Source organism: Hyaena hyaena, unplaced genomic scaffold (genome assembly GCF_003009895.1).
Source record: "Hyaena hyaena isolate Hyena2069 unplaced genomic scaffold, ASM300989v1 scaffold_1101, whole genome shotgun sequence".
In the NCBI taxonomy this organism is placed as follows: domain Eukaryota; kingdom Metazoa; phylum Chordata; class Mammalia; order Carnivora; family Hyaenidae; genus Hyaena; species Hyaena hyaena.
In genome coordinates, this window is record NW_024081737.1 from 131,667 (window position 1) to 152,898 (window position 21,232).

The window sequence follows — 21,232 nt, forward strand, 5'->3', positions numbered from 1 at the left end:
AAACAAATACAAATATGCATTTCTACAGAACTGTTTTTTTTTCCAAAATGAGCTTAAAACTTGTTCCACAGTTTTTAATTGTTTATATATCTATGGTAACCCAAGTATTGGCTTCTGTACCACTTGTAATGAGACAATTGCCCTTCCATTGCAATTATAAAAAACTATTTAAAAAAAAATTCGGCACATACACGTTAAATATTTTTCCTTAAAAAAATAATCTAATCAAAATATTGAATACTTTAGATTTAAACAATATTTTATTTACAAATCTGATTTGATTACTTTATTAATTACACAAGGTAATGCTTCAATTTTCAAGAACAGTTTTTTTTTTAATATATAGACCAGTGGAATGACATCCTATCTAGTAATATGTACTACACTTCATTTTTTTCAAAATTAACATGACAAGTTTTCTAATACTTTCATTTTTTTGGAAAAAATGTTATTTTATTGGGGCACATATCTGATGAAACAAAAAATAACATGCAGAAATCCAAAAATAATCTGTTAAAGTAATATGATACTTACCCTTTATGTAATAAGACATCTATGAACAACAGTGCATAACAATATTATGTATTCATGTTTATGAGAAACCAAGCAGGAGGCAAAATGAGTTCATTCTGCTTTCTAATCATGTGCAATTTCATATGGCTGTTTGCATCATTTAAATAAAATGTGTACATTAAATTTCTAAGACTGCATTGCACCCAAAATTATTATGGATAGCCATGCTTGCCCTGTATTTAATGAGTGATGAATTTCTCCTACTAGCAGAGGAACTGGTCTCAAATCGTGTCTGTGATGTAAATAGTATTAAATTATATTTTCATCTCTTTTCAATTGCTGCCTTGGAAAGCAAAAATTCCCTTCTTGGAGAGGACTTACAGTAAGTAAAATTTACTTAAGGACTCAGTGAGGAATCAGCATGTGAATTAAGAATGTAATATAAGAATGGATTAAAAAAATGTGATTATCAGTACCTTTGTTGAAACCTATTACCACCATTAAAATTTCCAAGGAAAGATAGGGCCTGTTACATAGGGATTCCATTCATTGTTAAATTACTAAAATCTACCAATTTAATGCTTTCATACTGTTTATTTTTTCCAATAGAAAAATAAATCTCATACATTAGAAGTGGTACACAAAAAACTGGGATAAAATTTATCAGATTCTTGATAGCACCATTTACACATTCTTAAAGTAAACATTAATATGCACTTTCTTAGAAAGCGATATAAATATATAATACAGGACTTGCTAACCTCTGTTAACCATCTGAATACGATGGAATAATCTATCTCTACTGTGCAGGTAGGCTGTGCATGGTGGTGTGGCAATATAATTTTAAAAGTTTGTTACAGATGTGATGGGAAGCTGGAAGGAGTCGAATAAGCAGAAAAAAGAGCTTAGATCTATTGTAAGCAATGAGTCGAAATGAGCCGTTACAGGTTAGAATTTATCTTTGTTTCTGATCATTCAATGAGAAAATGACTTCCACAGAAATAGATACATTTAACTGTTTCAGGAGTGGGGTGGGTGAGGTGAAGTAGGATTGAAAGTCCTACAGGTAATAGCAATAACTGGAAGTGCAGACGAAATTGGTCTTCAGTGCAAAGAGGAAGGCAGCCGTTTAAAAAGTCTAGGTGCAATGTTGTGGTGCTGAAAGAAAAGCTCCCAGTGATAAAGGAAAAAAAAAAACTGCAATGCAACTTCAAGCAGTAATTTTGTGGTGCTGAAAGGACAGCTCCCAGTGTTGAGGAAAAGATCTTGGATCTAGAATGAGGTGTCCAATCTGTATGATAAACAGCACACTGTGTCTCAGAGCGCCCATTCAATCTCAGTAAGTAAATGAAATATTGATTGAAAGTGACCCTGAAACAGAATGCATTAAAAAGACATAGAAAGCTGCAGAACTGAGGTAATTCGTATTCAGCATGTTCACCAGCCTCCCTATAGCAAAACAAGTCTATAAATAGTTGCATTTCATAAGATGTTTGGCCCTTGTATCATCAGTTTTCTCCATTTTGGATCAGTATAGCTGAACAGCCATTGTTACATGCCTACCTGTGGCAGTTTGAAGCCATACTAATTTTCTTGCAGTAAATTAAAGCATCACATCACAAATCAATTCTACATGGTCTATAAATTTCAGAGAATAAGATTTTAGACAGCATGAAGCTGATTTACACATAATGCACACAAACCCTTATCTGCTACCATAAATTAAAATGTAAATATCTTCAATTTAGCTTTCAGTTTTAACTAACATATAACCATGCCAACTAGCAAAAGTTTATAATTCCCATATACAATTGAAATTGAACTGAGTGCATTTTCAGCAATACTAGCTAATAAAATACACATAATTGTTTAAATGGTTTGGCTTCAAAGTAACATTAAATTCCAGATGAAATGCATGGGCTCCACAGTGGACTACTGGAATTTTGAAATAAAAAGTTGAAGATTTGCTAAGACTGAACAAAACATTTTAAAGACCCAACATTTGAAATGCTTCTAATACACATCCTAGATCACTTCCTTTCTCTTTTTCAACTGAGTGGGGCCCCAATCTTTGCCTTTGTTCACTGCTGACTCTGAGACAGCATGGTGAAAGAAATTTACATAGATATTATTTACTGTTAATGTATTATAAATGATCTGAGACTTGTGACATGCAAGGAAAAAATGAGACGGGAGACAAGTGATGCTACATGATGAACTAAGCACATTTATAATGATAAAATGAGTAAATATAATAGCGGCAATGCTAACCACTGATTCCACGAGATACACTATTTGTCAAAACTTACACAGCTACAGAGTATCGACGATAAATAGTCATTACCAATTAACACAGTTTACTACAGCTTTTCTCTTTCATTTAAACAAGCATATCATTCCCTTTTAAAATCATTCTCTAAATAAATATTTAGAGATAGAGAACTCTAAAATGAAATAACAGTCCAATGTTAAAAAAACTAAAAAAAAATGAATCTACTCTTACAGTTTGACAGAAATGAATTATTAATAGTGGAAGGGGAAGGGATCAGGAAATAATTTCAAGTTCTCAATGTCCGAAAGTAAATTGCACAGTAAATCAATATGAAATGAAGAGTCCATATAGTTCAATGAACAAAAGGGAAAGTTCATGAGGACAAAGATCACAGTTCAGAGAGAGGCTGGACGAAATTCAGACATGGAGCATCACACTCATTGTTCTTTAATTGGTTGCACAGAAAGGAGCAGCTGGGATGCCATTTAGCTTGCTAGGATGGACGTAATCAATGGGTTGAAGTTGAGATGGAAGTAATTCTCTTTTGTAATTCAGTTGCTCAGCCAGATGATCCAGAGGTAGCCAGCATTTTATTTTTGTCCATTGAATTTAAGACTGCATGCACAGCATGAGGAGGTGCTTGGGGATGGATGCCCCTATGAGTGGCCTTGAGTGGGCAAACTCAGAGGTTAACAGATGGTGTGTCAAATGGCCTGGACAGTTGGCACTCAGGAGAGGTACAGAAGAGGGTGACAGTTGTTGGGTCTTGGGAACAAAGGCTTACTTTGAAATGACCTGTCAAAAAGCCTGACAAAGGTAGATCACACTACCTCTCAAGATAAACTGCCTCTTCTAAATAAGCATGCAGGAAATACTGTCTGGTTGGTGACATAAAAATGCTCCACAAAACATGCAAATTACCGAGTATTAGAAACTGCATTGGCTGCTAGCGCCATGCTGCAAAGACTCCATCATGGGAGCGAACAGCTAAATCACAGATAGCTTCACAGTAAAATCTACATTCACAATACTAATAGGTTTCTAGTGTTAACAAATTATACACAATTATAAGCTCTTAAAATGCAACATACTTATCAAGCAGTTGCAGATAATGAAACATTATCAGCTATCAATAATTTGTTGGCACTTTCACTTTTGTTTATAAAATTTCCAATACACTGTACCACAGTTATGTGTCTAAACAGTGAGGATGTTAATGGAGTAATGACTGTTCTACTGGCCAGGCGATGGGATCAGTAGTGAATTCAGTGCTTAAAAACAAATGTACAAACCTCTGAAGAGGTGGGACTCCATGTGAGAACTTTTGTTGAACTTACAAATGATGAAGAATGGGCCATGGCCAGCATGCAGCATTATTTCCATTGTCTAGTTCAGATGGAGAACAGGTGCTTTTATTGATCTGTAAACTTACCAATATAATTTTCCACAGTTTTAACCTTTTAAATATTTTACAGTGCTTTTATGCAACTATATTGCTTTTTGATCATTTTAAATTTAAAACTTATTTTCAAAATATTGTTTCCTACTTCACTGTGCCCTAAGCAGGAAGTAAGACTTACATGACAGTGCTTTGGCCTCACTCCATTTTAGGTCACTGACCCCACCATACTCAACCTAACAGTAGTTAATTTAGTGTTATCTAGAACTAATACTGAAAACTATACGCATATCCCTGTCTACATTCAATCATTAAACTACAATAATGCTGGTAAAATGGCAGGCTTAAATCTTACACTAGAAACACCTCTGACAAATATACACAAGCAAAGTATAGAGAACAAAACAGATCAAGAAAAAATTCTTTCTATGAAACATCTGGTAAAACACATATTATTTACATATACACATTGTCAACATAGTCGCATTCATTTGCATAATTATATATTAATAACAGAAAAACTTCACTTCTGCAAAGTACAGTACATCCTTCTTGAAAATGGGGTAAAGGAGGGGTTAAAACAATCTGGTATATAATTGGGCACTCAACCCACTTTCTGAGGATTGGCAGCCCGAACTCCTTGCTCATATGTGATCCTTTGTGTAATTAAATACTGAGCAGCCTGTGTTGCAGCTGGTGTTCCAGTAATGGTTACCTTCCGATTCCTTGTGCCAGGTACGAATTCTCCTTTTTTGGAGATCTGTATCCTTGCACCAGTCAACTCCTGGTATTCCACTAATGTTTTCCCTCCTTTGCCAAGTATTGCACCAACTAAGTTTTCTGGCACTGCTATTTCAACTACATCCTTTGATCCATCTGTGGATTTTTCTGTTCCTAGAATGGCACTGGCAGCTAGGGGAGAAGCAGCTCCAAAATATCCATTGGTTGCAGCAGTAGCAGCAGCCAGGCTACCTAATGCAAATGTCCCCGCCGTACCACCAGCTGTGCTGCCACTGGCTGAGGCTTCACTGGCATAGGTGGCCAACAAATTGGCTGCTGCTGCTGCTGGGTTGGCACTGGCAGCTGCTGCAGCCAAGGCCCCTGTTGCTGCTGCTTGACTGAGACCTAAACCTAATGTGTTGAGATTATATCCGTAGCTGGCTAAAGTATTAAGTGCAGAGGTGATGGCCACCAGGTCATTGCCCGTGAAGCCAGATAAAACTGCTGGAAAGGCTGCAACGCCAGCAAGGTTAGCATGTCCTAATAGCCCTGCGGCTGCTGCAGCGGTTGGTAACACTTCAGCAGTGTTTGCATAAGGAGATCCGGTTGGGTTGGAATTTGCCACTGGACCTGTAACATTGGCATAACTGATATTGAGACAGCTGCCACTCTGTGGATCCTCTTGTATCTTCTGGATGATAAGTTCAACAGCTTTTCGGTTTTGTTCAGGTTCTCCACTCACAGTGACAACCCTCTCTTGCAAGTTGATCCCATCAGGTTTCTGGGAAAGCTGCACCCAAGCCCCTGACTGCTCCATTATAGCCTTCACAGTAGCACCTCCCTTCCCTATTATGAGACCTGCTGTGCTGTTGGGAACTATAATCTTTACCTGTAATTAAAAAAAATACGTATAAATAATACTTCTGTTTTGCGCATATACATCATATTACTTTGCTATCCTAGCAAAAGTAAAATAATAAGTTGAAAATTAATTTAAACACAATTTATGAAAGAGAAATAGCACAACTTCTAAAGTGACTTTTATCACACTTTAATACAATTATCTTGTAAAATCAGAATTTTTAAAAGAAAAAGCAATTTTCAGTTTAGAATTATTAGACAAAATTTTCCTTGAGATTTGTGCATTTTGTAGTACAACTTATGAGAAATCAGTATGTTTTAAAAAGAGGGTATCATAACTATACATCAATGGTAACATTTTTATATAGCTCCAAGATAAAAATACTGTTGATATTCTTCATCTACTGTAGCTTTAAGAATATCTTTGGTCTAAAACGTATAAAAACAAAGAGTGCAGGATAAAGAGTTAGTAAAGATAAAAGTAGTAATGTTCTAGCTTGAGCCCGTTCAAAAAATTAGGTTCACGTTCCTTATTACCTAGTAATTTTTGTGTCATTCAAACTCTACTTGTTTCACGACTAATATTTTCTGAGAACAATAAAATTATTACTAGCAGTATCCTGATTTTTCATCTAAACTGATACACAACATGTAACTATAAAAATAATAAATATTTCTAAATAATGTAAAAATTTCCATCACTTTTAAGTAGGTGAACGCTATTTGAGAATATTACCTGGCTGTCCTACTTAAATTTGTAAAATGGATATTTTAACTAGTTACTTTTCTTTCTGGCACTCATAGGTACATTTTAAAAAGCAGGGCTTACAAACAGATTATCAACGGTGACTGAAAAATTACTGGAGTCACATGAATACTTACAGTGATCTTATGTGACCATACGAAGTACAGGCATTTTAGCTAATTTGTATTGAAACATCCACCCACGAAACCCAGCCTATTTTGATTTATTTAATTACAATCAAATACTCTTATAGAAAGTATAAAATCAGTAGGGTATTTTGCATAACCCCTAAGATTGAAATATAAATATTGAAATTTTTATTTTGGTGGCACAAAGATGTCCATGGCACTGTTCTATGACTCACTGGGTAGGTCAGTAACTGTAAGTGCTGTGTGTCACGGACAAAGCCCTGAAATAACCGCCTTCCTGTTCTAGATATTAAAATCGGCAGGCTGAAATAACTTCTTGAAGAATGAACAGGAATTAGTTGAGATAGTCTTTGAAATATTTCACCAGCTAGTTTATAGCAAGTATTGCCATGCTCTCTTTAAAAAATAAAAGCCATACATTTCTGGCAATTTTGCTCTTGAAGGTAGCAGGCAGTGAAAGTATAGATTCAAATTCTAGATTGGGTCATCTCATAAACGTTTACATGTGTTAACACACATGTGCATACACACACAACTTTTCTTTTCCATACATGTAATTGATAGGAACAGGATTTTGTTTCATTCCAATTTGTCTATAAAATAATTTCATTTTAAATTGAAACAACCTAAATTGCCTAGAAACATTTCTTAGGAATATCAAATATATCCTTCATATCCCTGATTAATAAGTGCAATGGGTTTCAAGAAGTAGACTAAGAAATAATTTTTTAAAACATGTTAATCTGTTAATTTTGCTCACAGTCTTTTTTTATAGAAAATTATTTGCTGAAATGCTGTAGTATGTTAAAGTGTTATAATTAGAAAGTTAAACCATGATTAACTTCTTACACTAATTATAAAGATGAATTAGAATCACCCTTCTATTTTATCCTGTGCACATGAAGTATTGAGAAAATGTACTTTTAAGGGTTTAAATATCTGAAGGTTAAATATGATATTTTATAAATAAGTACCTCTTTTCAAAATCAGAACATTTTTATATAGTTGAAAACATTTATATACTGGCAAACTATAGTGTTTTAACATAATTTTTATGTTTTAACATAATTTTTACAAAGAAAAATATATTAACCAAAACTTCAAAAGGGCTGTTATTCAATTATTTAAAATTCTAATCTCACTATTGTTTTGCTGAATGTAATAATTACCTGCATGAATATAACCCAGGAAGAGAAGAGCAAATGAAAGGATAACTATGGGAACTGTCTTACAGACTGTCAATAAAGAGTAATGAAATATATAAATTTAAAAATCACCTTAAACTTCTATGAGATGTGGGAAGGTAGTATTAACTTCTACTACACTGCACACCAGTTCACCAGTCTCCCACTATATTTACTATTCTATTCTTCCAAAAGAACTTTCAAATGTGTGCACAGTACTTCCATTACTGCATATTAGTCTGTCCTTTCTTTTTTTTTAATTTGTCCCCTTAGTTATTTTTCTTTCTTTCCAATATATAAAGATTCTGAAATAATGTATAGTTCGGAAATGGTGTGTAAACTTTTCAAAAAGTAAACATGTGGCATAAAAATCTGTCTCTTTGTAAACTGAAAAATGATACCATGACATCTATCTTTATTATTAAAGATGTCCTTCTAATACAAATTACTGTCAGACCACACACACACACACACACACACACACACACACACACACACACACACAGAGTCATCTTTATGTAATAAGTACTATTCCCTGGATTTTATTTTAACTATTTGAAATAATCTTATATAAAATACTGTCAGCCTTAATTGCTATTTTATCAAATAGGGATGTGGTCTCCAAATTTTGCTGGTAGAACTTACATTGTCCACATATAACTTAATAGAGTTGTGTTATGATTTAAGAGAAAATATTAATGATTACATATTAATATTTGTGGTAGCACTTCTTAACTTTAGATAGTAATAATTCTGCATAAGATTACTGATCTTAGAAATTAAATTAAAAAATAAAATAAAATATAAATATAAAAAGTTATTAAATTCCAAATTGAAAAAATACAAACACTGAATATACTAGCCAAGGGAACATGTCACCCAACTTTTACTTATTTTTGACCCAAGAAAATGAAAAAGCTCTCATGGGGCTCCTGGGTGGCTCAGTCAGTTAAGCATTTGACTCCTGGTTTTGGCTCAGATCATGGTCTCATAGTTCATAAGTTCAAGGTCAACATGGGGCTCCCTGTTTGGGATTCTCCTTCTCTCCCTCTCTCTCTGCCCCTCCCCTATTTGCTCACTCTTTCTCTCAAAATAAATAAATAAATTTTTAAAAAGATGTGGAATCTTTTTAAAAAATTTAAAACTTCTCATATTTACACTTTTTTCATGAAGAATTAAAAAACGTTTATGTATCTATTTGCATACTTAATCTAATATGGACACTAACAAGAACAACTCTTTGAAATGGAGAAATTGAGACAAAAGGAAAAATTAATCCATTTGCATAATGTTTCAGAAAAGTAGTGTTCTATTTTATGTGTCACATCAGAGCCAAGAAGTGAGGCACTAGTGTGGAAGCCTGGAGATAGTGGAGAACTGAATACTGGCTGGGGTAAGGAAGAGAAAAGGAGGGTGGAAAATTATGTAAGATGGTCTACTCGCTTACTTCTTAGATACAGGAATACAGCATTTACCAAAGAAAAAGTCTGTGCATTGATAGTATTTGCATCCCCAGTAAGATGATCCATTGCACATTTTAATTATATGTATGGCTTTATTTTTATTGGTGAAATCTGTAACATACTGACTCACCTATGTATATGCATGCTTATTTCTAAATCTTTTTTTTAATGTTTATTTTTTAGAGAGAGAGAGAAGGCACACGTTGGGGAGGAGCAGACAGACAGGGAGACACAGGATCTGAAGCAGGCTCCAGGCTCTGAGTTGTCAGCAAAGAGCCCGACACAGTTGAACCTGGAGATCATGGTCGAATGCTTAACTGACTGAGCCATCCCGATTGCTTAAACGACTGAGCCACCCAGGCGCCCCAATTATGGATTCTAAAGAAAAAATCTTTATTTAAATTTTCCTGATTCCTAGACTTATAATTATGTATTATCAAATAAACATGAGATAAGATTAACAATATAATTATACTAATTTTACTAGCATCAACTGCTTTCCAGGAAAAAAAAAGTAAATAAATGACGATTTCTCTATGTGCAGCTAAAGAAGAACCTCTATGGAAATCCTATGAAAAGATAAAAAACACTAAATAGGTAGGTTTTAAAGTTGATATGTTTCTGATTAAAAATAAATATTAAGACAAATTTACTCCTTTGCCAAATAATAACTATAACTCATTATGGTCTTAGAAAGCAGTAAGAGTGTCTGTAGTCCTATTTCATCATCATGGCAGTAAAATTATTTCATAAAGCCTTACTTTAATATACATGCAAAATAAGCTCCATTATAATTTAAGATACCTCAATTAATAGCAAGTACTATTTTATTTAGGGCTGCCATATTATATACTACATATGCATGGACTTCCATTTATAAAGCAATGACTATCAATAGTGGATACTTTTCATTCACTCATTCATTCATTCATTCATTCATTCACTCACTCATTCACCCAACATCTGGTCTTCCTTCTTCTGGCAACAGATCCCAGTTTTCCCTTGGAAACATCCTCTCTCATTCTTTGTACCTGTGCTTCAGGTAAGGATGACAACTTTCCAATGCACTAGCAGTGGAAACATAACAGAGCCTGACACATCAAAATTCCCACACCTCTGGCAGGTACTGATTTGGGATTAGGAAAACGGCCCAGGATGATCCAGGAAGATTTAACCTGAGAATTTGGAAAAACTGTTGGGATAGAGATACTTGTACTTCTAATCTAGTAGAGCACAAGCCTGACATTACTAGTTACTATCTTGTCACCATATGGAAAGAGAAAAAACCTGACTGAAAATAAAGTTAACCTAGATAAAAGGAGACTCCAAAAATGAGAGAGAAAATTTCTGACAGCCTTCTGGCATCTGAATCTAACCATGTTAAAGTCTGCACAGATCAATATAATTCCCTTTTTTAAAGTCACTTTGAGTTGGATTTCTATAATTTATAACCAGCCAACTAGTATATTAGAAACTGTTTTTACATTCTTATTATATCATATATTATCTGCTTATCTAAAAGAAATACTACATTTTGTTGTATCTCTTGATGCTTTAAAAGTCAAGACATTACCAAGATATTACCAAGATATGCTATTGAGGCAGCATTTAGTAATGTCCAATAAAGATGCATGTGTTATTTGGGGATCTATATTGAGTTGCTGACTAAAGTAAATTGAAAACCTCTTTTCTTTTGATTATAGATTTTACACAGATAAATAACTGCCTTCTTGAGAAGTATAGATTTTGACAAAATATGTACAGGATTGCTACATGAATACAAAGTATCCAAACAGGGAAAAAAAAAAGGAACTCTTCTAATTCTCTGGTAGTCTGTTTAATCTACTCACTTTTGATAATAAAATCAAAGGAAAGACAGTTTTCATAAACATGCATAGTATCATTATAAACTACCATGCTGTCTTTTCTTAAACGTCTTCCCCCATTCTTCCTCACCACTGCCAACACCAGGTTTCAAATCCAGGAGGTATCTGTGCCTTTTCTGGCTCCCTGGATCTCTACATCCTGCTATGTACTGCTGATTTTCTCTCTCCCTGCAATGCTTCTTTTAAAAACTGGGATGCCATGCTGAATCCAAACTTTACCTTCAAATTCTTAGATAGACTCTATATTAGTTATTTTTCCATGTTTTTTCTTATTGTTTATTCATTTGTCCCAAGTGACTGAAATGTTATGTACCTATATCCCCTGAATATGCACATCTCTGCCTCCTGAAAGCTTATATGTCCTGTAAGAGCAGTTCAAATACAATATAGTTTGTAAACTCAACCCTGGTTCCCTAAAGAAATGTTAAATACTATTCTGTACTTCTTATTATGTTACTTATCCTATGCTGGCTTATATTAGCATGCAACAGATATTTACCTCTCTTACAAAATTTTATTTTCCGCAAGGCCATTATTTTATTTAGTTTTGCATTTATTATTTGCACTTAAATGACATGATCAACTGAATAACTGTTCAAAAATAAACCAAAAATTAAAATATAGATTAATAAGAAACAAATAATAAGCTATTTAAAAGATTCCATCATGGCCATGCCATTGTGTGTGTGTGTGTTTGTGTGTGGTGTGTGTGTGTAAAAATATGACATTGGGTTCTTAAAACAAGAATAACTCTACCATCTCTAAAATCCAAAATTCAAAGATTATCCTTTCAGCTGGAACCATGGTCTTCTAGTAATCTGCCAAAATGACCAACACAAAGGGAAAGAGGAGAGGTGCCCGCTACCTATTTTCTAGGCCTTTTAGAAAACACAGAATTGTTCCTTTGGCCACATACATGTGAATCTATAAGAAAGGGTATATTGTGGAGATCAAGGAAATGGACACTGTTCTAAGAGAAATGTCCCACTAATGTTACCGTGGCAAAACTGGGAGAGTCTACAACGTTACCCACATGCTGTTGGCACTGTTGTACAAAACAAGAGTACGATTCTTGCCAAGAGAATTCATGCATGTACCTATTGAGTATATTAAGTACTCAAAGAGGCGAGATAGTTTCCTGCAGCGTGGGAAGGGAAGTAAGAAAAAGAAGGGAGCCAAAGAGAACGTTAGTTGGGTTCACCTGAAGTGCCACCCTGCCTCCCCTTGAGAATCACACTGTTTGAGAAACAATGGAAAGGAGCCTGAGCTGCTGGAACTCATTCCCTATCAGTTCATGGGATGATAAATGTTAAAAAGAAAAAAACAAAACAAAAAACCCCTCAAGACTGTAAAAAGAAATTCAAAGATTATATTGCAAGCATAGTGAAATACAGAAAAAGACAAATGCATAGATGTTTTAACCTTACAAAATTACTGAAATCAGTAACACTCATAGATTTAAGATCACTTAAAAATCCACTATCATTATGAATGGATGTTGTACTTTGTCAAATGCTTTTTCTGCATCTGTTGAAATGATCATATGGTTCTTATCCTCTATTTTATTAATGTGGTGTATTATATTGATTGATTTGTGAATACTGAACCACACTTGCATCCCAGGAATAAATCGCACTTGATCTCAGTGAAATAATTTTTTTAATGTATTGCTGGATTCTGTTTGCAAGTATTTTGTTAAGGATTTTTGCATCTTTGTTCATCAGAGATATTGGCCTGTAGTTTTCTTTTTCTAGTGGAGTTTTTATCTGGTTTTGGTATCAGAGCAATGCTGACCTCACAAAATGAATTTGGAAGTTTTCCTTCCTTTTCTATTATTGGAACAGTTTGAGAACAGGTGTCAACTCTTCTTTAAATGGTTGGTAGACTTTGCCTGTGAAGCCATCTGGCCTTGGATTTTTGTTTGTTGGGAGTTAAAAAAATTTTTTTTATTATACTGATTCAATTTCTTTGCTGGTTATTGGTCTATTCAAGTTTTCTATTTTCTTCCTGTTTCAGTTTTGGTACTTTATACAAATGGTGTTGGGAAAATTGGACGTTGACATATGAAAGAATGAAACTGGACCACTGGTTTACACCGTACACAAAAATTAGTTAAAAATGCATTAAAGACCTAAATGTGAGACAAGAAACCATATAATTGGTATAGGTATATAGAAGAACACAGGCAGTAACCTCTTTGACATTGGATGTAACAATTTCTTTCCAGGTATGTCTCTGGAGGCTAGGGAAGCAAAAGCAAAAATAAACTATTGGGACCTCATCAAAATAAATACCTTGCTTGGTAAGGGAAACAAACAAAACTGAAAGGCAAACTACAGAATGGGAGAAGGTATTTGCAAATGACATATCTGATAAAATATATAAAGAAATTATAAAACTCAACAACCCCCCAAAAAATTCCAATTTTAAAAATGGGCAGAAGACGGGGGCGCCTGGGTGGCTTAGTCGGTTAAGCGTCCGACTTTCCGACTTTCGCTTAGGTCATGATCTCGCGGTTCGTGGGTTCGAGCCCCGCATCAGGCTCTGTGCTGACTGCCAGCTCAGAGCCTGGAGCCTGTTTCAGTCTGTGACTCCCTCTCTCTGACCCTCCCCTGCTCACGCTGTTTCTCTCTCCTAGAAATAAATAAAAACATTTAAAAAAAAAATGGGCAGAAGACGAATAGACAATTTTCCAAAGACACACAGATGGTCAACAGACACCTGGAAAGATGCTCACATCTGTGGTCATCAGGGAAATACAAATCAAAACTACAATAAAATACCACCTCAGGGTGCCTGGGGGGCTCAGTTGGTGAAGCATCTCATGATTTTGTTTTTTATTTATTTTTATTTTAATTTATTTTAATTTTTTTTAATGTTTTATTTATTTCTAGGAGAGAGAGAGAGAGACAGTGTGAGCAGGGGAGGGTCAGAGAGAGAGGGAGTCACAGACTCTGAAACAGGCTCCAGGCTCTCAGCTGGCAGTCAGCACAGAGCCCGACGCGGGGCTCGAACCCACGAACCGCGAGATCATGACCTAAGTGAAAGTCGGACGCTTAACCGACTAAGCCACCCAGGTGCCCCTGACTGCTGCCAATTTTAAAGATACATCACATTCTAGAGAGGGATACACTTAGGTTTAAGAAAAATGGGAAAAATCGTTTTTTTACAGGTAAGAACAAGGAAAAGAAAAGTACTTTAAATGATTCCTGTTATGTTGAGATGCTATGCACTCTAGACATAATCATGCAAAAAAGAAAAATACTAGAAGTCAAATAATTATAAAGAAACCATAAAAGTTGTAAGTAATAAACTATTTTAGGGCAGCCTATTATCTACAAATGAAAAACACTTGCAGCATTGTTTTCTTAATGCATATTTTACTAAAACGAGGTTAAATTTCTGGAACTTCCATTAGTCATCATCATATATCTGGTGTCATTATCAAAAATCTTTTAGAAATCATTATTACTATTATTATTTTAAACCATATCTTCTTAGACAAACTCAGAGTTTATACAAGATGTATATTAAGAGTTCTTTTTTTTTTTTTTTAAATGTTTTATTTATTTCTAGGAGAGAGAAACAGCGTGAGCAGGGGAGGGTCAGAGAGAGAGGGAGTCACAGACTGAAACAGGCTCCAGGCTCTGAGCTGGCAGTCAGCACAGAGCCCGATGCGGGGCTCGAACCCACGAACCACAAGATCATGACCCAAGCGAAAGTCGGACGCTTAACCGACTAAGCCACCCAGGCGCCCCTAAGAGTTCTTAATTCCAATTAGTGAAAAAATGTACTTGAAGTATTTGGGTTCTTAATATGAAAACTAATGCTTTTAATTTAATATTTTAAAGGCTGTAAAATCAACTTAAAAAGTAAAACATAGCTATGAACATTAAAGTAGGGGATGTGTTCATGGAAGTGAATGGTGAAAAGGGATGAAAAATAAGGATAGAGGGAATCAAGAATTCTAGTTTGGATATTTTAAGTTTGAAATCCCCATCAGACATCTAAGTCATGATAACAAGTAGGTGACTGGCTATAGGTCTGGTGATCAGAAGAAATGTGAGAGTTATTTAAAGCAACAGAAATGGATAAGGTAATTTAGGGGAAGGTAAATGAAAAAACAATTCTTTAAATAGTGAACAGTAAGGAACTTTAACAAGAAAACATTAAACTGCTAAAATCAGTGTCTCACCTTTTGTGAGGTATCTCTCCTTTTGTGATCCTTCTGGGAAATAACCCAGAGCATGGAAAATGTCATATACACAGAACAGTGTACAGGCACTACATGAAATTATAAAATAATGTGGAAAATAACACAAAATTCTAAAATATCTATAAATGTGGATGTAGAGTCTGGATTAAATAGTGCAAAATTATAGGAAGATAAAACTGAAATGAAGGGAATAATAGAAACTGATTTTCAGGTGAGATTTTTTTCCTCCCTACCATGTAAACTTTGTCTTATTTTAATATTTTAAAAAGCAGTGTAATAGAAGGAAATAGAAATTACTTCTAAATTAAGTGCTGAATAAACAAATTCTGCAAAAAGAGAATAAAAACATATTTAAAATAGTTTTAGTACATTTCTTGGTACTCACTGCACAATCATTTACTCAGTGAGTGTTCCAGGTACTGTTCCAGATTTGTGGATTTTATAAATTTTTTTTATAAAATTTTATAAAAGTAAATAAAAAGAGTTAGATCTCTCCTATCTGAAGCTTACAGTCAGGTGGTATCTATCATAAAGACTACTAAATATTTAAATTTATATTATAAAAGTAGTTGAGAAATGGCAGAAGGAGATTTAGAAAATACTTCGAAATTTTAAAATAAGGAAATTTAAAGTTATAGTTTTAAATAAGAATCATATAATTAAAATAAATACCTCTTTAGGAAAAGCATAAAGTTAATGTTAGAATTTAAAAATTTTTTAAAAATTTTTTTAAATTCTGAGTTTATTCATTGGTGATTTAATACTCTACGATAGACCAAACTAATTAGATATTTTCAGAAATAAATGTCTCAACTATGTTTGAAAAATCAATCTCCACTTAAACTTCTGTAAATAGGTGAATTTTTAAAACTTGTATAATTTGGGTTTTTAATTTTGTTTTTTCAAATTTTTGATTAAGCCATTTTTACCATTAAAATTAAATGTTATTATTTAGTTGAGAAGATTGATATGCAATATTTTTTTAACCTGATTTAAGCTATTACTGAAGTAAAATACAGGTGTTTGTAGGTATTTTACATTTACTAATCATCCTAACACAACATTACTTATGTTTAATTTTATCAACAATTTTTCTGAGGCCAATACTTATTTTTTAAAAGATAATACATGTTTGCATTTAAGTATTTTACTAGTAAAATTTGATAATTTATTATCACAAATGACTATCGTTAAGAAAATGAATATTTCACAAATTATTCTTACTTAACACTTGAGATAAATATTAACAAATATTAACTAACATAAAAGACTACAGAAGAATGTCTGTAATTTAACAAGCTATATTATAAGTCACAAAACTAAGCTCTTTCCCTATATATGAATTGAAGTAGTTCCTTTCTAATATTTAACAAATCATAAAAAACATTAATTTTATAACTTTTATTCTTTGGCTCAAAACAGTTTGCAGTAAGTTAATGCAATAGAACATTTCCTTTTCTAAATTTTTTTTTTTTATTTCTAGAAGAGAGAGAGAGAGACAGCATGAGCAGGGTAGGGTCAGAGAGAGAGGGAGTCACAGACTGAAACAGGCTACAGGCTCTGAGCTGGTAGTCAGCACAGAGCCCGACGCGGGTCTCGAACCCAAGAACCGCGAGATCATGACCTAAGCGAAAGTCGGATGTTTAACCGACTAAGCCACCCAGGCGCCCCTCCTTTTCTAAATATTTTTAAAGAGTATCTTAAAAAAACTATCATCTAATACAAGAAAAAAACAACAGCTAAACCAAATGTTTAATGAAACAAATTATAAAAGTATTAGGTTCAGAAGAAAAGATGAAAATGATCAACTTATTATCTTCTAGAATATTCTTTAATCAAAGATAAATTAGAAAAGCCAACAATGAAAAACAACTTAAGAGTTAAACTCTGTAACCTGGCAAAACTACTCTTATCTGAAAGAACATGCAAAGACATTCACAGACTTCCAGTTTCTAAGCATTTTAAAAAGTAAAATGTTGAAAATAGACCTGATAACTGCCCCTTTTGTATGGCTTTAATAGAAAAATAAGAAAAAGTTCTATTGAACTGTACACACACACAGCCAGAAGACTAAAACACATGCCAGAGTACAGAGCATTAAATGCTTTGGTTATATAAATGCATGAATAATGTTCTGTCTTGAGAACACTTTGTGGTGTAAGAATTATTGCAGCTATGGCTGCAAGAAAAACGTCAATGAGATAAACAAAACACTTCTACCTATTAGGTAGTCCAAAAAGACAGAATATTGCAAATCTGCCTACTTAAGAGCCAATGCCTGACCCATGTATGGGATGTAAAATGAGCAACATTACAGTGACTATTCATTCTTTTCCCCTGAAGTATACCACTTTTTTTCAGTCTGAATAGCTGAAAAGCACTAGATTTTCCATAAAAATGAATATAAGTGCATATGGAATTGTTCCTTCAAAAGGGACTTCGGAAGGTCATATAATCTGGTATTTACCATATGGTGTGTTATGAAAATATAAATTAGGTACGTTCAACAGCAGTTTTTAACTTGCTCTCAGGCAGATCCTCTGATTCCAACCAGTGGGTATGAAGAACACACTATCTACAGCATAATAAACTAACTTAGAAGTTTGCAATGGAATGAATATCGTTAGAAGCATTAGTTTAACCCTTTTCCGTAATTTTTGTAATCTGTATATAAAGATCTTCGAGGTAAGAGAACTCCTAATCATTCCTGGTAATCGTCAAGGACTATTAATGCTATCTGAAAGGGTAATCATTCTTTGCATAATAACCCTTTAAATTGTACTAGTAGTAAACTCTTACTATTCTCAATGCTAAACCTAACACCTATTCTTCAACTTTTCACAAATCAAATAGTTTCTTTAATTTATTATTTTTCACATAAAGTACGTTATTTAATGGGAAAAAAAAGCCTTGATAAAGTCTGAGAGACAAGACAGTGTTAGTATAGTACATAATCGTTTTAGTCTACTAATATGCATTTTTCAGATAGTAAACAGCTTCAGAAAACATTTCTCTGACTCTTTAAATATAAATGCTCAATCTCCTGCAAGATCTATTAAGTATCTCCATAGGTATTTTTTGATGTGAAAGTAGGATTGAGAGACTTTGATATATTAAGAAATGTGAAGAAAAATATTACATATAATACGTAATTTTATATAACTTTAAAATATGAAAAAAGTGTCATTTCCTTTGTCAGTTAATAAAGGTCTCCTCTAGGCCGGAATCCTTTCTTGTGACTTTTCCTAAAATTATTCAATAAAGTATCCCATGACTAGAAAAAGAGGAGTCAAGTAGCTCAAACAGATACGTAATGTCAAAGATGATCCAATATTTCTCTTGGGAAATTCCCACTCTATATCCCTTAAAACACAGTATATACCAGGACTGAAGTCATTTTCTCCAGCTTGTTTTAAATTCCCAGTTAACATTTTAAAAACAATGTAGAGATATAAACAGAAAAAGTTAATAATGTCTTTGTCATCACTCTATGATACACGAACACAAGGTTTTCTGACTACTAAACATAGGGCCATATGTTTCTTAGAACTTAGTATTCTTTAGATAATATATTACGAACACTATTCTAAGCCAATTTGTGTGGCTCCAACTCATTATTTTTAATGGTATCACCACATAATATTCTGCAATACCATAATTTATTCAGTTATTCTCCTGTTAGAGGTCAGGCTGTTTTCCAACTTTTGCCACTGCAAATAATACTGTGATATATACATCCTTGTTTCTATATTCCTATGTATCGGTGCATTAAGTTTTACTGGATAAATTCTCAAAAGCTGCAATATTGTAGCATATGTTACATCAATATTGTATAAGGATGATTATTTCCTATATCCATGCCAGCACTTTAAATTTATAAATGTACATCGCACACATACACAGATTTTTTTGTGTTCCTGATTGATGTACATTATTAACACACACAGAATTTTATCTGTTTGGTAAAAAATAAGTATAATCTTATGATGTTGATTCATCTTTCCCTAATGCCTACTGAGCTTAAACATGTTTTCATATATTCACTGGATATTTCCATTTCCTCTTCTGTAAAGTGTCTTTTCATAATCTTGACCTATTTTTTTCCCCCCTCATATCTAGAAGTTCCCTCTAAACTAGAGTTAGTAATTCATGGTCATGTGTTTAACATAGATTTTTCCAAGGATACTGCCATCTTTGCTTATTAATGTGTATTCTGCTTACCAAAAATATAAAGTATATACCAAATCTTTTAACCTACTCCTTTGTTCTGGATTTCCTTCTTGCTTAATAAAAAGTTATCCTCAACTTGATTTCACACAGTACAATTTACAGTTTCAATCTTGAATGTATTGAGATTTATTTTTATATAGTACCCAGAATGGAGGTCTTAATTTATTTTCTTTCAGGTGAATAGTCAAGTATACTAACACTGTTTATTATTAAATAAAACATCCTTTTCTAAAATGAATTAAAATGACACTTAAATATTACTCTGGAGCAGGCAGTGTTCTAAGTGCTTCTCATGTATTCATTCATTTAAGAATCATAACAAACCTATGAGCTAGGGACCCTGTTGTTATTCACATTTGTACGATGAGAAACACAATGGCAAAGTTAAAGATCTTTCTTCAAATCAGAAAATTAGAAAGTGGCAAAGATTTAATTTGAAGCCAGGAATTATGGCTCCAGATCACAGTTCTCTTAATCCCTAAGTTAAACTACCTTTCTTAATGCATAATAAAATACAGTAAATCATCATATGTACTTGGATTTCTAGAACCTAATAGGTTTCACTGATCAATTATATGTATTTGTGTTAATATCACATTCCTTTTATTATGATAGCTTTATAATAAACCTTAATACTGAATCAAATATGCCATCCCACAAATATATTATTTCCTTGATAATCCTTTTATTAATAGTTTCCTGGTAATTCTTAGGCATTTGTTTTTCATATGAATATTAAAATCACTTTGCCTTTGTTTCTATACCCCACAATACCAAAAAAAAGTTTGGAGGAAAATGAAAATTACAATACATTTACATTTTAATTAAGAAGTACTGATATTTCTATTTTAATTTTTCTCTTCCAGAAGTCTATCTATTCATTAAGGAAGCATTTTATGTACTTATACAAAAATTGTACATTATCTTAATATGGATTCCATCCTTTTTTTTGGTTCAATTTACTCTTGGAAAGTTTCGCAAATTTTGATATATATATGACATATACTAAGAAATAGCCCTCAATTAGCAATTTTTTAATATCAGCAATTTCATAAAGCTCATCCTAGTAGTAAGCACAGTACATAAACTCTAATGTAGATAATAAAAACACTTCACTTAAAAAGAACATTTGGATTTCACTATTTTTCTAGAACTTTCTTAAATACACCTCTAATGAACACTACTCTGATTATTACACACATGTACACACACACATACCAACTTCCATACATACGCTGAAGGAAATGAAAATTTTGGTATTTTGTTGGAGAATTATGACAATACTTGAGACAACAGCTGACTAGTTTTCAAACTGTGTTCTGAGTAGACCAGAAGTCTAATGACGAAAGTGATGTCCTTTTGTTCAACCTCTTTATTCAATACAGAAATACATAAATACAGAGAACAAACTAGTGGTTGCCAGAAAGGAGGGCATGGGCAGATAGGTGGAATAAGTGAAGAGAATTAAGAGTTATAGACTTCAAGCTATAAAATAATTAACTCACAGAGATGCAAAGTACAGCACAGGAAATAGGGTCAATAATACTGTAATAACATTGTGTGGTGACAGATGGTAACTACACTTTTCATGGCA

At 33.4% G+C, this 21,232-nt stretch overlaps 1 protein-coding gene across 2 annotated transcripts in view; it reads right to left on the minus strand.

Annotated features, from left to right (window-relative positions):
* Nucleotides 1-2,963: 2,963 nt before the first annotated feature.
* Nucleotides 2,964-21,232, minus strand: part of NOVA1 (NOVA alternative splicing regulator 1) — a 143,754-nt gene continuing 125,485 nt past the window's right edge. For both annotated transcript variants that reach the window (XM_039222330.1, XM_039222331.1), the window contains exon 5: nucleotides 2,964-5,793. In XM_039222330.1, coding sequence (XP_039078261.1) covers nucleotides 4,789-5,793 — 1,005 coding nt within the window. In that variant the 3' untranslated portion in view covers nucleotides 2,964-4,788. The remainder of the gene's footprint in view (nucleotides 5,794-21,232) is intronic.